General features: G+C 53.3%; 1 protein-coding gene across 2 annotated transcripts in view; it reads right to left on the reverse strand.

Annotated features, from left to right (window-relative positions):
- PDPK1 (3-phosphoinositide dependent protein kinase 1) overlaps positions 1–2,154 on the reverse strand; it is a 65,594-nt gene extending 63,440 nt beyond the window's left edge. Inside the window, exon 1 of one of the 2 annotated variants that reach the window (XM_027527591.1) lies at positions 1,503–1,978. In XM_027527591.1, coding sequence (XP_027383392.1) covers positions 1,503–1,553 — 51 coding nt within the window. In that variant the 5' untranslated portion in view covers positions 1,554–1,978. Of the gene's footprint in view, positions 1–1,502; positions 1,979–2,007 lie in introns of those variants that run through there. The other variant, XM_027527593.1, reaches the window with a different exon arrangement.
- Positions 2,155–12,589: the final 10,435 nt, after the last annotated feature.

Consider the following 12,589-nt stretch of genomic DNA (forward strand, 5'->3'; position numbering starts at 1 on the left):
GGGTTCAAACTGCACTCTATCGGATGGGTACTCCAGCTCTCCGCACTGTGGAAACTGAAGCTTTCACACCTGTAAAATGGGAGCAACACTGACCTCAGAACACTGTTGATGGAAGCCCAGCAGCACGAGGAGCACTATCTGGCAAAGGGCCCGCCTTAAAGTAAGAGCTCGACACCCGGTTCTGACAGCTTCCGGCCCACCTTAGTATCAAACCGGGCTGGGCCGTTTCCAGACCTCCCCACTCATTCTGCTGCCCCGCTGGCTGTACACATGTAAAGAAACAGGAAAATAATCGGGTGGGGGGCTTCTCATAAAGTGCCACCATAAAAATCCAGGTGCAAACTCACTTGAACAGCGCAAATCCATCTGTCCTCAGACAAAAAACCCACTACTGGGGGCATCTCTGCCACTACTGATGGGAAACGTGGCGTGTTCTCCCAGACAGGTGGGGAAAATCTAGCTGATGAGAACATGAAAGCCTCGCTCCTCTCACTTCCTGATGGGAACGTCCATTCTTTATTTTGGAACCCATTTCTTCTCACTGGATTTCATCGTTTTTGTACGAAAAAGCTGCCTTCTGCACAGAAACCTCCAGATGTCAAGTGTCCGTCACGTGGAACTACCGAGACCATGAGATGACATGCTCTTTTCCTCTTCCCCGGAGGCCGTCGGAGCGCACACCTTGCATTGCCACAGCATCTCTGTGTGAAAGTTCATCTCACAAACTTCCACAATCTGTCAGCCCCAGCCACCACTGAGGGCCGCCAAGCAGCCTAGCTGGTGTTTTTTGCAGGGTAGTCCAGGCCCCCCAGGGCACGGCCATACATGTTGCAAAAGTCAGAAACATCCCCTCGCCTTTCACCGTTTGTCTCACCTGCCCAGGTCTTCCTCCTCTCACACTTCAGATTATCACCCATCTCTACAAAGCAGAATTCTCGAGTCCACGGACCAGCGGCAGAAGGTTCAAGAACCTCGCGAAGTAATTACAAAATTCGGAAAAGCCCTGAGTTTTTAAAGGGTCCATGACCTATCAAAAAGATTAACAGCCACTACTGCAGAAAATAAGAAAAATAAGGGGTCGAGTCAATTTCTTGGGTCTTCCTCTATTGGAGGGATTCACCTTTTGAACCCGATTTTGTAAGCAGTCTAGACCTTCATCCAGCACCCACTTCACAATTGCATCCAAGGTATACATCCTTAAACCGTCTTCCCAAGACTCCCGAACTTAAGCGAGGACAAACATAAACACAGTAGGGGTACTTTTAGCAACACACAGAAAACACAGAAACACTAGCGATACATTCACCAACACATTTAACCCAACAAGCGCTTCTTCGTTTCCTTCCCCCTAAAATCTCTCCGCCCGGTCACGCTCACCAGCCCGCGGCGGTGGGTTCAAGCCTGGCCTCCCCGAGGCGTCCCATCACTCCGGTGCCGGAGTGGAGCCCAAAGGCACGCAAAGCACCCACACGCAGCCCCGCGGGGCCGGGAAAGGAGCGCACCCGAGTGCATCGGACTCCATCCCAACCGGGAATTCGGAGGGGCCCGAGCATCAGGTGCTCCGGGCAAGAACTCGCACATCCCGCTTCGGCGGCGAGCGGAGGAACAGGGACCGGTCCCAGGTGAAGGCCCAGGGCGGCTTCTTCGCAGACGGTCCGAAAGGTAACCCCGGAGGCTCGGCTACAGGCCGCGCCGCGCCGAAAACAAACTTTCCAAGCACTTCCACCGCGGCGGGCCGGTGACACCTCCCCGGCCTCCCCCGCCCTGCGCGCGCCTGTCAGTGCCCCCGCCGGGCCAGCGCTCGCCTCAGGCGGGCCCGGGATTCGCCGGGCGGCCGAGCGACGCCCCGACGGCGCCCGCGGTCGCTGGCCCAGCCGCTCGCCGCAGGTGAAGAGGCGCCGCCCGGCCCCCGGGACCGCGGGGCCGCCCCGCCTTGCCGGGCCCCGGCGACCGCCGCGCTCAGCGGGGTGACGGGCCGGCGCGCCCGGGCGGCAGCCGCGCACTCACCAGCTGGCTGGTGGTCCTGGCCATGGGCCCCGCGTCGGCACGGGAGCCTCCCCCGCAGCGCTGCGCGGCTCGGCGCCTCCTCAGCGTCCTCCTCCCCGCGGCGGAGCCCCAGCAATGGCCGCCCTCATCCTGCGCCCGCCCCGCGGCCCGCCGCCCCCGGCGCCGCCCCGCCCCCGCGCGACGCCGGGCGGGACTTCCGCCGGGCCGCCGCCGCCGCCTGCGCCCATTGGCCGCCCTCGCCGTCGCTCTGCCACGGTCCGGGCCAGCCCGGCCGGCGCCCCCGAGCCGCATTTCCGGGATGGGGCCTGGCAGGCGGGAGCGGCCCGGCCCCGCCCCGGTGCGGGGGGGCGACCCCACGAAAGCCAATCCGCGGGCTGCGGGGCGGGGCTGCGCGCGGACCCGGCGAGCTGTCATCCTCGCTCCGGGACCGGGAAACTGAGGCTCGCCCGGGCGGGGACGCGGCGGCCAAGGTCACGCCCCAGGCGCGGCGGCTGGGCTGTAGCCGCACGGCGCGGACTCGGAAGCGGGGCTCTGAGTAAACACCGAGAGAAGCAACTTCACTAGTTGCAAAACTGAGAAGTGCTCACGGAAGCAAAACGAGGCTCTAAAGCCACAGCTGTAAGGCAGAAAACCGTCCCATCTCATCCCTGCTGAGAGTCCCAGGGACTACCTCAGGACTTCCTTCTCTACTTTTTAACTTTTTCGTAGTTGTTATTGTTGATGATGACGGTGGTATTATTGTTCTAATTGTGGTAAAATTTAAGACCTTAATCAGTTTAGAGTTCAGTGGCATTCAGTACATTCACGTTGTTGTTCTAAGATGATGTTATTTCAAAAAAAAATTAGAATCACTTTGTTACCTGAAGGTTTGCATATTTTAAATATCTTTAAAATAAATATATATTTATATATAAAAATATCTTCTGTTTCTTGAAGAAATATATCTTCACTTAATTAAAAAAAAAAAACACACAACACAACTCTTTAGACAATAAAGAGAAGTAACAGTAAGATAAGTGAATCCCTAATCTCACTGGCCAAAATTAATCACTGAGCAGCGGTGCTTACTCTCAGTAAGGAATGTTCATGTCTAATCTCATTTACTCAGAACAAGCATCCAGCTACTGTTGTCTCACTTCTCAGATGAGGAAGCTGAGGCATAGCATAACTCTGTAGCTTTCCCTGAGTTTTGTTATCACCAGACCCAGAATCTTGATACTCACATGCCAGAGGCTGTGGTTGACAATTAGACTATACGACTTCTATTTGTCCAGGCATCCAGTCCTCTATTTACAAACCTTAAAAAACCAATAGGGAGGGACTTGCTTGGTGGTCTAGTGGTTAAAAGCTTTCTCTACCACGAGCCTGGGGTTCGATTCCAGGTCAGAGAACTAAGATCCCAGAAGCTGCATGGCACGGCCAAAAATAAATTTAAATAATAAATAACCAGTAAAAAGGCAAATGTAACCTCCATCACTCAGAAGGCTCCTGCTGTTCTGACACTCACTTTTTTCACTTAACAATGTACCTACCCTCCTGTATCCTGTCCGGCTCTCGGGATATCTATCTTCTTCAGCTGTAAGAGCTAAAGAGGATTCCACCAGAGGAAGACTCGAGTCTATGCCTCTGTGCTCAGCCGGTCAGTCATGACCGACTCTCTGTGACCCCGTGGACTGTAAACCCCCAGGCTCCTCCGTCCATGGGATTCTCAAGGCAAGAATACTGCAGTGGGTTGTCATTTCCTCCTCTAGAGGATCTTCCCAACTCAGTGGAGTTGTTAAAAAAAGAGCAATTTACACACATCTCCAGTGTCTCCTGCATTGCAGGCAGATTCTTTACCACTGATCCACCTAGTAAGCCCCAAATCTATGATATTGATCAAGCTCCCACCTGATACTGAAGTGGTTCCCAGACTTTTATGTCATGAACAAGGCCCTATAGATCAATTGGACACACCCTTACTTCTTTCCTTAAGATAATTCTTAGCAGATGGAAATGGGGGTCAAAACACTGGTATCCTTCCCAGGACTTTTGCTGTAAATTGCTCTTTGTTACCCGACTCCACAGAGAAGGCAATGGCACCCCACTCCAGTACTCTTGCCTGGAAAACCCCATGGGCGGAGGAGCCTGGTAGGCTGCTGTCCATGGGGTCGCTAAGAGTCGGACACGACTGAGCGACTTCACTTTCACTTTTCACTTTCATGCATTGGAGAAGGAAATGGCAACCCACTCCAGTGTTCTTGCCTGGAGAATCCCAGGGACCGGTGAGCCTGGTGGGCTGCCGTCTACGGGGTCGCACAGAGTTGGACACGACTGAAGCGACTTAGCAGCAGCAGCAGCACCCCACTCCAGGTACTGTAACCCTCAGGGGACACGAAGGCAAGTTCAAGGTAGACACTGCTCTTATTCCTCTTATTCCCATGCCAAGCCACATCCAACAATATTCTACATCAATCACACCTGCTGTATATTCAGAGCAGTGTATCGGATTTTGCCCCATAAACAACAGGTACTATGATCATTCTTTACACAAGGAAGCCAAGGCTTCAGTAACTTGGTTACTCTTGGTCATAGAGTTATTAGGTTACAGAGCACAGGACTCAGAATGAGCCCGACCTACACCGACACCCTGCTCTCAGTCACTGGACTCAGCTGCCTCAACAACCCTTATTTTATACATACTTCAATCTTCACAAACTAATACCTTGTCCTCAAAGAATTCTAACCATTTTATCTTCTAAGAACAACCTGGAGAGACTCAATATTTATTACCATCTTACACATGAAGCATCTGCTCCCATCACTTCATGGCAAATAGATGGGGAAACAATGGAAACAGTGTCAGACTTTATTTTGGGGGGCTCCAAAATCACCACAGATGGTGACTGCAGCCATGAAATTAAAAAACGCTTGCTCCTTGGAAGAAAAGCTATGACCATCTTAGCATATTAAAAAGCAGAGACATTACTTTGCCAACAAAGGTCCGTCTAATCAAAACCATGGTTTTTCCAGTAGTCATGTATGGATGTGAGAGTTGGACCATAAAGAAAGCTGAGTGCTGAAAAACTGATGCTTTTGAACTGTGGTGTTGGAGAAGACTCTTGAGAGTCCCTTGGATTGCAAGGAGATCCAACCAGTCAATCCTAAAGGAGATCAGTCCTGAATATTCATTGGAAGGACTGATGCTGAAGCTGAAACTCCAGTACTTTGGCCATCTGATGTGAAGAACTGACTCACTGTAAAAGACTTTGACTCGGGGAAAAATTGAAGGCAGGAGGAGAAGGGGATGAAAGAGGATGATATGGTTGGATGGCATCACTGACTCAAGGGACATGAGTCTGAGCAAGCTCCAGGAGTTGGTGATGGACAGGGAAGCCTGCAGTCCATAAGGTCGCAAAGAGTCATACACAGCTGAGTGACTGAACTGAACTACATGTGAAGAAATTTGCAGACTCTACGCTAAATGTGCGTGTCAATATACACATAACTATAGAAGTCTGAAAATATCTATCTCACAAGCACCCTTTCTCAGAAAGCTACTGAAGGATGAGCTCTGCCAAATGAGGAAGTAAGCACATAGGAGGACTACGAAGGGGAGTCCCAGAGACTGTCCATTCAACAAGCATGCACTGCACCTCCTCTCCATGCAAAGCACTATGCTAGACATTGGTGAACAAAAAGCAAAAATCTCTGCCCTCGTGGTACTCTGATACCACCGGTGAAGGGCAGACAGTGTGTGTGGGGGGGGGCCAAGGAGGGCAGCAAGCATCATAAATAAGCAAATCTTATGGGATGTTAGAAGATAAGTGCTGTGGGGGAGAAAAAAATCAAGTAAGTGGGGCCTCAGGAGTACCCAGGGAGATGGTGCAATTTGAAATGGATAATGGGGGAAAGTCCCAAGATTCCTCAGACATAAGGAGAACAGGCTACAGAAGGCTCCCCCAAAATACTGAAAATGATAGCTTCTATGAGAGATTTCACCATGTAAAAAATTTAATTAAGGAAAAAAATTAATTAAGGGACTTCCTTGGTGGTCCAGTGTTTAAGAACTCGCCTGCCAATGCAGGGGACTTGGGTATGAACCCTGGTCCGGGAAGATCCCACATGCTGCACGGCCGCTGAGCCCGTGGTCTGCGACGAGAGAAGCCACTGCAATGACAAGCCCGTGCACTGCAAGGAAAAGCAGTCCCTGTTCACCGCAACTAGAGAAAACCCTCGCGCAGTATCAAAGACCCAGCGCAGCCAACAATAAACAAATGATAATAATTTTTAAAGATAAAAAAAAAGGAAAATGATCCTTCCACACAAGGTGGCTTCTTAAAAAACAAAAGTGAATGAAGAAATTGACAGACGGATGAGGAAAACTTAAGAAAAACAGCCATACCAGAAAGGAAGCACCATCTGAAGTTCAGGAGGCTGCTCACTCATTTCAGCCCTGAGTGATAGCTACACAGATGCATAACACAGATGCATTGATTCAACCGGTAATTACTCTACTGCGCCCTGGCAGGACCTGGAGAGGAAGGAGGGTATGAGACAGCTGAATCCTTCCCTCTTTTAACAGAAAGGCAGAAGCTAATGACTACAACCGATACAGCAAGTCGTAAAGTACAAAGATATTATTTAGAAAGATGGACATATATAACAGAATACATCCCGGAAGAACCAGCGGTAAATGGAATGTGGCTAGAGAGAGAGTGTGTGTGTGTGGGGGGGTGCTGCTGTTTCTCATTTCCAGCCTTTCTAGGACTAATTGGGCTCTTAAACGTTGATGCAAATAATTAATAAAATGAAGAAAAAAGAAAAATATAAAATTATTTTTTAAAAGATTAAAGCTGTGTGAGGATGTCTGTGACTACATGGCTATATTATGAAGCAAAAAGCAGAAAAGCTAAATTAAAAACACACACACACACAAATATTTATTGAGAGCAGTAAATTAGGTACACTTATCCTGAATTTTCTGCAGCTGCTGAAAAGCACAAGGCAAAGGTCTAACATGGAAACTAGGTATAAGGGCAAAGAAGCAAGTTGCAGAATATGCAGTCTTAGATTTTTTTTTTTCTAAATTAGAGTCTATGACACCAAACCGTGGCCATGGTGATCTTGAGTTATTGAAAGAGAAACAGGGAGGGGAACAAAGCTTGAGGGAAGAGTCTGTGGTCAACACTAGAGCCCACTGGAGAGCAGATGGGAAGGATTGAGCCCAGCCAGACTCAGGGGCAGGGGTGAGGGGCATTGAGCGGCAGCAGGGGCAGGGCAGGGAGGGGCAGGTGAAAGAACACAGGACAATTCTCAGTCTTCACAGGGCAGAAAGGCAACCAGCGTGCAGGGCCCAGGTCAGGCCAGGCTGCTCTTCTCACCTGGGGAGAGGCCGGGCACCCACTCCATGGATGCCTCTGGCTGCCCATCCCAGGACAGTGGGTGGGAGGGCAGATGGACTCACCTGGCCTGGCATAGTTCATAGGCGCCCCAGCTGGAGGAGAGAAACGGCCCCCCGCTCCCTTCCCTGGGCAGAGCCTCTGTCCCTGGCCGGCTCGAGGGTGACCTCAGGCCAAGAGTGCAGTGGCTTGGCCTGACATTGTGAGGTCGTCTTGCCCGGGGAGGGGCAGGAGGGTGACAGTAACCAACCTGGGAGAGGGCTGGGAAGCACAGGGCCCACGGGTGTGGAGTACTCACAGCAAACCAGGCCCTGTGCTTGCACTGTGCCGTTTTCTATGTTTCAGTCACTTCTATGACTCTTGGGGCGCAAAGGAGGAAACTGGGGTTCAGAGGCTACAGAACCTGCCTAACATTGCCAGAGCTAGTGTGTTAATCATCTATTACTGTGAACAAATCATCCCAAAACATAGAGGCATGAAACAGCACACACTGATGCTCTCATGGTTCCTGTGGGTCAGGAATACAGGAGCAGCTTGGCTGGTGGGTTTGGGCTCAGGGTCTCTCATGAGGTTGCGGGCAAGATGTCAGCGGCGGATGAGTCATTGAAAGGCTCGACTGAAGCTTCAGGATCCACTTCCAGAAGGGCTCATTCACCCAGCTGCTGCTGGAAGCCTAGATTCCTCATCACGGGGTCCCTCCGCAGGGCTGTCTGTCTCCATGCCGTGGCAGCAGGCTTTCCCCAGAGAGAATGATTCCCAGGGAACACCTAAGATGGAAGCTGCAGTGTCTTTTATAACCTAATGTCCGAAGCAATACAACATCACTTCTGACAGTCTGCAGGTCACACGGGACCTCCTGGTACCACGTGAGAGGCACTGCAGGAGGGTGTGCGTTCTGGGAGGTAGGATCACTGGGTGACACCTTCCAGGCTGGTCACCACAGCTGGTCAAGGGCAGAGCCAGGACTCCAGTTCTGCTGGGATGCAGGGAAAGACAAAAGAAGGGTGCCAGGCCTGCACCCCCGGAGGTTTGTGGGTCTGGAAAAAAAGGGCTGTACCTGGGAATGGGCAGGCTGGGAGACCAGTCAGGATGCATCCAGTTAGGGAGAGAGAAGGGGACTCTCCAGGCTTCCCAGGTGGTACAGTGGTAAAGAATCTGCCTGCCAATGCAGGAGATGCAAGAGACACAAGAGATCCCTGGGTTGGGAAGATCCCCTGGAGGAGGAAATGGTAACCCACTCCAGTATTCTTGCCTGGAGAATCCCTTGGACAGAGGAGCCTGGGTGGGGCTACAGTCCATGGGGTCACAAAGAGTTGGACATAACCGAGTACACACACACACACACAGGGAACTATCAGGAGGTCACGGCTTGGAGATCACAGCGTGGTCTCTGCCTCTGCCTTCCAAGTCCCTGGTCACCACTCCTGAGGCTCCCAAGATGCGTTTGCTCATGGCTGCCGGTGGATGGATGAAAAATGCGACTCAGCCAATGATTTCAAGCCATCTGGCTAAACATCCTCCCATATGAATCATGCTTTGTGAGGAAAACATTAGACTGGAATTCTGGAAATAGAAAGTTGCCTGAGGTCTCAGGTAAGTAAGCTTCCTTCTCTGAGTTTCCTCTTGGGACTTCCCTGGCAGTCCAGACTTCGTGCTGACACTGCAGGGGGCACGGTCTAGGTTTCACCCCTAGTCAGGGAACTAAGATCCCACAGCCTGGGCAATGTGTATGTGTTGGGAGAGGGAGGGCAGAACTGGGCTTTCTCAGCTTTAAAATGGGCCGACTCCTCAAATCAGTCAAAATTCCAAAGACTGAAAACATCCGGTTTGATCAGCATGTAGGGCAACAGCACCTTCATACACTGATGGTAGCCGTGGGGAGCCCAGGCCTAGTCCTTTCTCCCCAGAAGATACAGTGGGAGAATAACAGAGCCTCCTAATACGTCTACATCCGAATCTCCCAACCTGTGAATATGCTGTCTTACATGAAAAGGGGGAATTAAGGTGACTTGCCAGGGAGCTGACCTTAAAATCTGGAGATCATCCAGGTAAGCCAAATACAATCACTAGTTATTAAGACAGCAGACCCCAACATTTTTAGCTCCAGTGACAGGTTTCGTGGAAAACAATTTTTCTATGGACCAGGTAGGAGGGGATAGTTTGGGGATGATTCTCATAAGGAGCTTGCAACCTAGATCCCTCGCGTGTGCAGTTCACAGCAGGGTTTGTGCTCTTATGGGAATCTAATGCCGCTACCCATCTGACAGGAGGCGGAGTTCAGGCGGTAAAGCAAGTGATGAAGAGCAGTTGTAAATACAGATGACTCCTCCCTCGCCGGCCAACTGCTCACCTCCTGCTGTGTGGCCCGGTTCCCAACAGGCAGGGATCAGCACTGTGGCCAGACCTGCCTTAAAGAGGCAGGGTCCCCAACCCCCAGGCCACAGTACTGGTCCCTGGCCTGTTGGGAACCGGGCCACACAGCAGGAGGCAGAGTGGTGGGATGTGAGGCTGGCCTGCCACTGCTGGTTTTGCCAGTGGGAGGGAGTCATGAACCAAGGAGGGCCGGTGGTGTGCACGAGCTGGTAATGGTAAGACACTCTTCCTGAGAGATGTCACAACCTTGACTTCAGGCCACTAGGCCTATTTTTGAATTTGACCTCCAGAATTGTAAAGTAACCAGTTTGTCTTTTTGAGACACTTAGGTTTTGGTAATTTGTTCTAGTAGTGCTAAGAAATTATTTTTTTTCAGCACTAAGAAATTAATACAGAAGCCCCATCTGAGGCCACAGAATGGAGAAGGAACCCACAGGGCCCAAAGGAGTGCCCAGGCAGGGCCCCCTGCAGCCTTCTAGACACACTTGAACACCAGGGTTCGCAGAATTCCCTGTCCGTCGCTCCGCGGTCCATCTTCCCCAGGGCAGCTGGGGTTGGGTGGGGAGGAACCCAATAGGTCCCCGGTTGGTAAGTCAAGGAATATCCATCTTGGAGAACACTGCACACCTTGTTCAAACAGCGAGACAGGTCCACATATACCCACCTGGGAAGCTCTCCCCTTCATGTCGTTCAATTCAAAAAATTAGTGAATGGCAGAGCCGGATTACAATTGTAATTCCGGTTTGTAAAACAAAGCCGTAAATGTGGAAAGGGGTCCAGGACCACGTTACGAAGTACCACACCTAGCTGTTACAGGTTGGGGGGAGAGGGGCGCCGAGAAGAGGGCTGGGGTGCCGGCGCTACAGGTTCGGGAGAGGGCAGGGGGCGGGGCCGGGCTTCTAGCTCCCCGCCTACCCCTTGAAGACGTCAGAGGGCTCCCTACGCCCCTATTGCTCGGCCGAGGCGCAGCCCTCCGCAGGGCGGCCCTGAGTGGCCCGGGCCGGAGCCCCGCCCCCTGGAGGGAGCCCCGCCCAGGGCGCGCGAGTCCTCGGGCGCCGAGTCTCCACGACCTGCGCTCCCATCTCAGGCCCGGCGCCCGAGCTGCGGCGGAGCGAGTTGGACCAGGTTTGTTGTGGACGCCCGGACTCTCGGGCACAGCCCGGTTCGGCGTTGTCGACCCGCCTGTCCCAAGCCGGCTTCTCCGGCCACAATCACTGCACACGCCTGCAGCCGGCTCCAAGCCCACAGCCCACCCTGGTGCCGGTTGCGCTCGGGGCCTGGAGACCCGTCATCCCGAAGACGGGCCCGAGGTTTCGGGAGGCAGCCCCCAGCAACACCCAGGAGAAGCCTCACAGCGCCCGGGCTCGGCCGCCAGGAGGCCCCTGCCCCCGCCCGCCGCGACGCGGCGGCTGCGAAGGACAGGCACGTCCCTGCAGAACCTCTTACCCACGTCCACCCACACTCACACCCAAACAAAACACGGAGAAGCTGGGAGCATGCCAGGTCACCGCCCCGATCCCACCCCAGCTTCTCCAAATGGTGAAAGTCACCAGCGCTCATTAGTGACTCAGCACACACCTGGCGTCACCTCCCCCCGCACCCCCACCCCCACATCAAGGAAAGCTTGTCCCCCTACTTTACCTGAGTCTGGCCCCACTGCCACCCCACAGGGTCTCCTTACTACCCACGCGGGGCATCCTTGTGTCTAAAACCCAATAGCTTCAAACTCGGACAAGTGAGTGAGGTGGGTGAGGGGGTGGGAGCGAGGGCGTCTTTGGCGCAGGTCGGCTTTGTGGAGACTTGGAGATGCTGGTAAGGGCTGCACAGGGTGAACATACTCAAGGCCACGGAACTCTGCACTTCAATATGGTTACAATGGCGAACGATCTGTGTATTTAACATTAAAAAAAAAAAACAAAACTCCAATGGCTGCCCCACCTCAAAACCCACACTCCCAGCCCAGCTGCAGGGCTCAGTTCCCCACAGCACAGTTCCTCTCCAGCCCCCAAGTCACCCCCCCAACCCCACACTAAGCCTGAGCCCTGGGCCTGTGCATGGTAGTTCCCTTTGCTTCCAGCCCACCCTCCCTGGTGTCACCCCACTGATCACCATGTCCATGAGCCCCTCTGTGATTCTGCAGAGGCAGCGTTATCAGAAACCCCTGGGCGGGCAGTCAGGCCACATTCTGGCCAATGCTCACCAGCCCTGAGACCCCGTGCTCTTGCTTCCCCAGCTGACAAACAGGAACACCCTCTTTGGATTGTGGACAGACAGAAGGAAAGGAGGGGTTAATACACTGGAACACCTGGAGGCGGCCTTGGGCTGAGCAGGTGGAGGGGCTTTTGTTCCTCTGGCAGGTGGCCCCCAGCCGCAGATCACCCCCCAGCCCTGTGTCACATGGCTGCTCTTCCCAGAAGTTGCTGGGACCTGCAACCATCTTTGTCCCCTTGGGTCCAGACACCTCCTTTAGTGTCTAGAGGCAGGAGCAGTCGTTGGGGCCATGGACAACTCCGCCCCAGACCTGCTGCCCCCAGGGCTGCTCCCCTGTGAAGGGGTAAGGGGCGCCCACCCCAGGATCCAAATGAGGGGAAGTCAAGACGACCCCAGGCCCTGCACAGGCCCAGGGCTCAGGCTTAGTGTGGGGTTGGGGGGGTGACTTGGGGGCTGGAGAGGAACTGTGCTGTGGGGAACTGAGCCCTGCAGCTGGGCTGGGAGCGTGGGTTTTGAGGTGGGGCAGCCATTGGAGTTGGTTGGGGCTGCACCAAGCCCTGCTGGGTCATGGTCCTCAGAGCCAGCAGGGCACCCCTGAACCCCCTGCCCCACACCTC

The sequence above is a fragment of the Bos indicus x Bos taurus genome, chromosome 25 (assembly GCF_003369695.1).
Source record: "Bos indicus x Bos taurus breed Angus x Brahman F1 hybrid chromosome 25, Bos_hybrid_MaternalHap_v2.0, whole genome shotgun sequence".
NCBI lineage: Eukaryota > Metazoa > Chordata > Mammalia > Artiodactyla > Bovidae > Bos > Bos indicus x Bos taurus.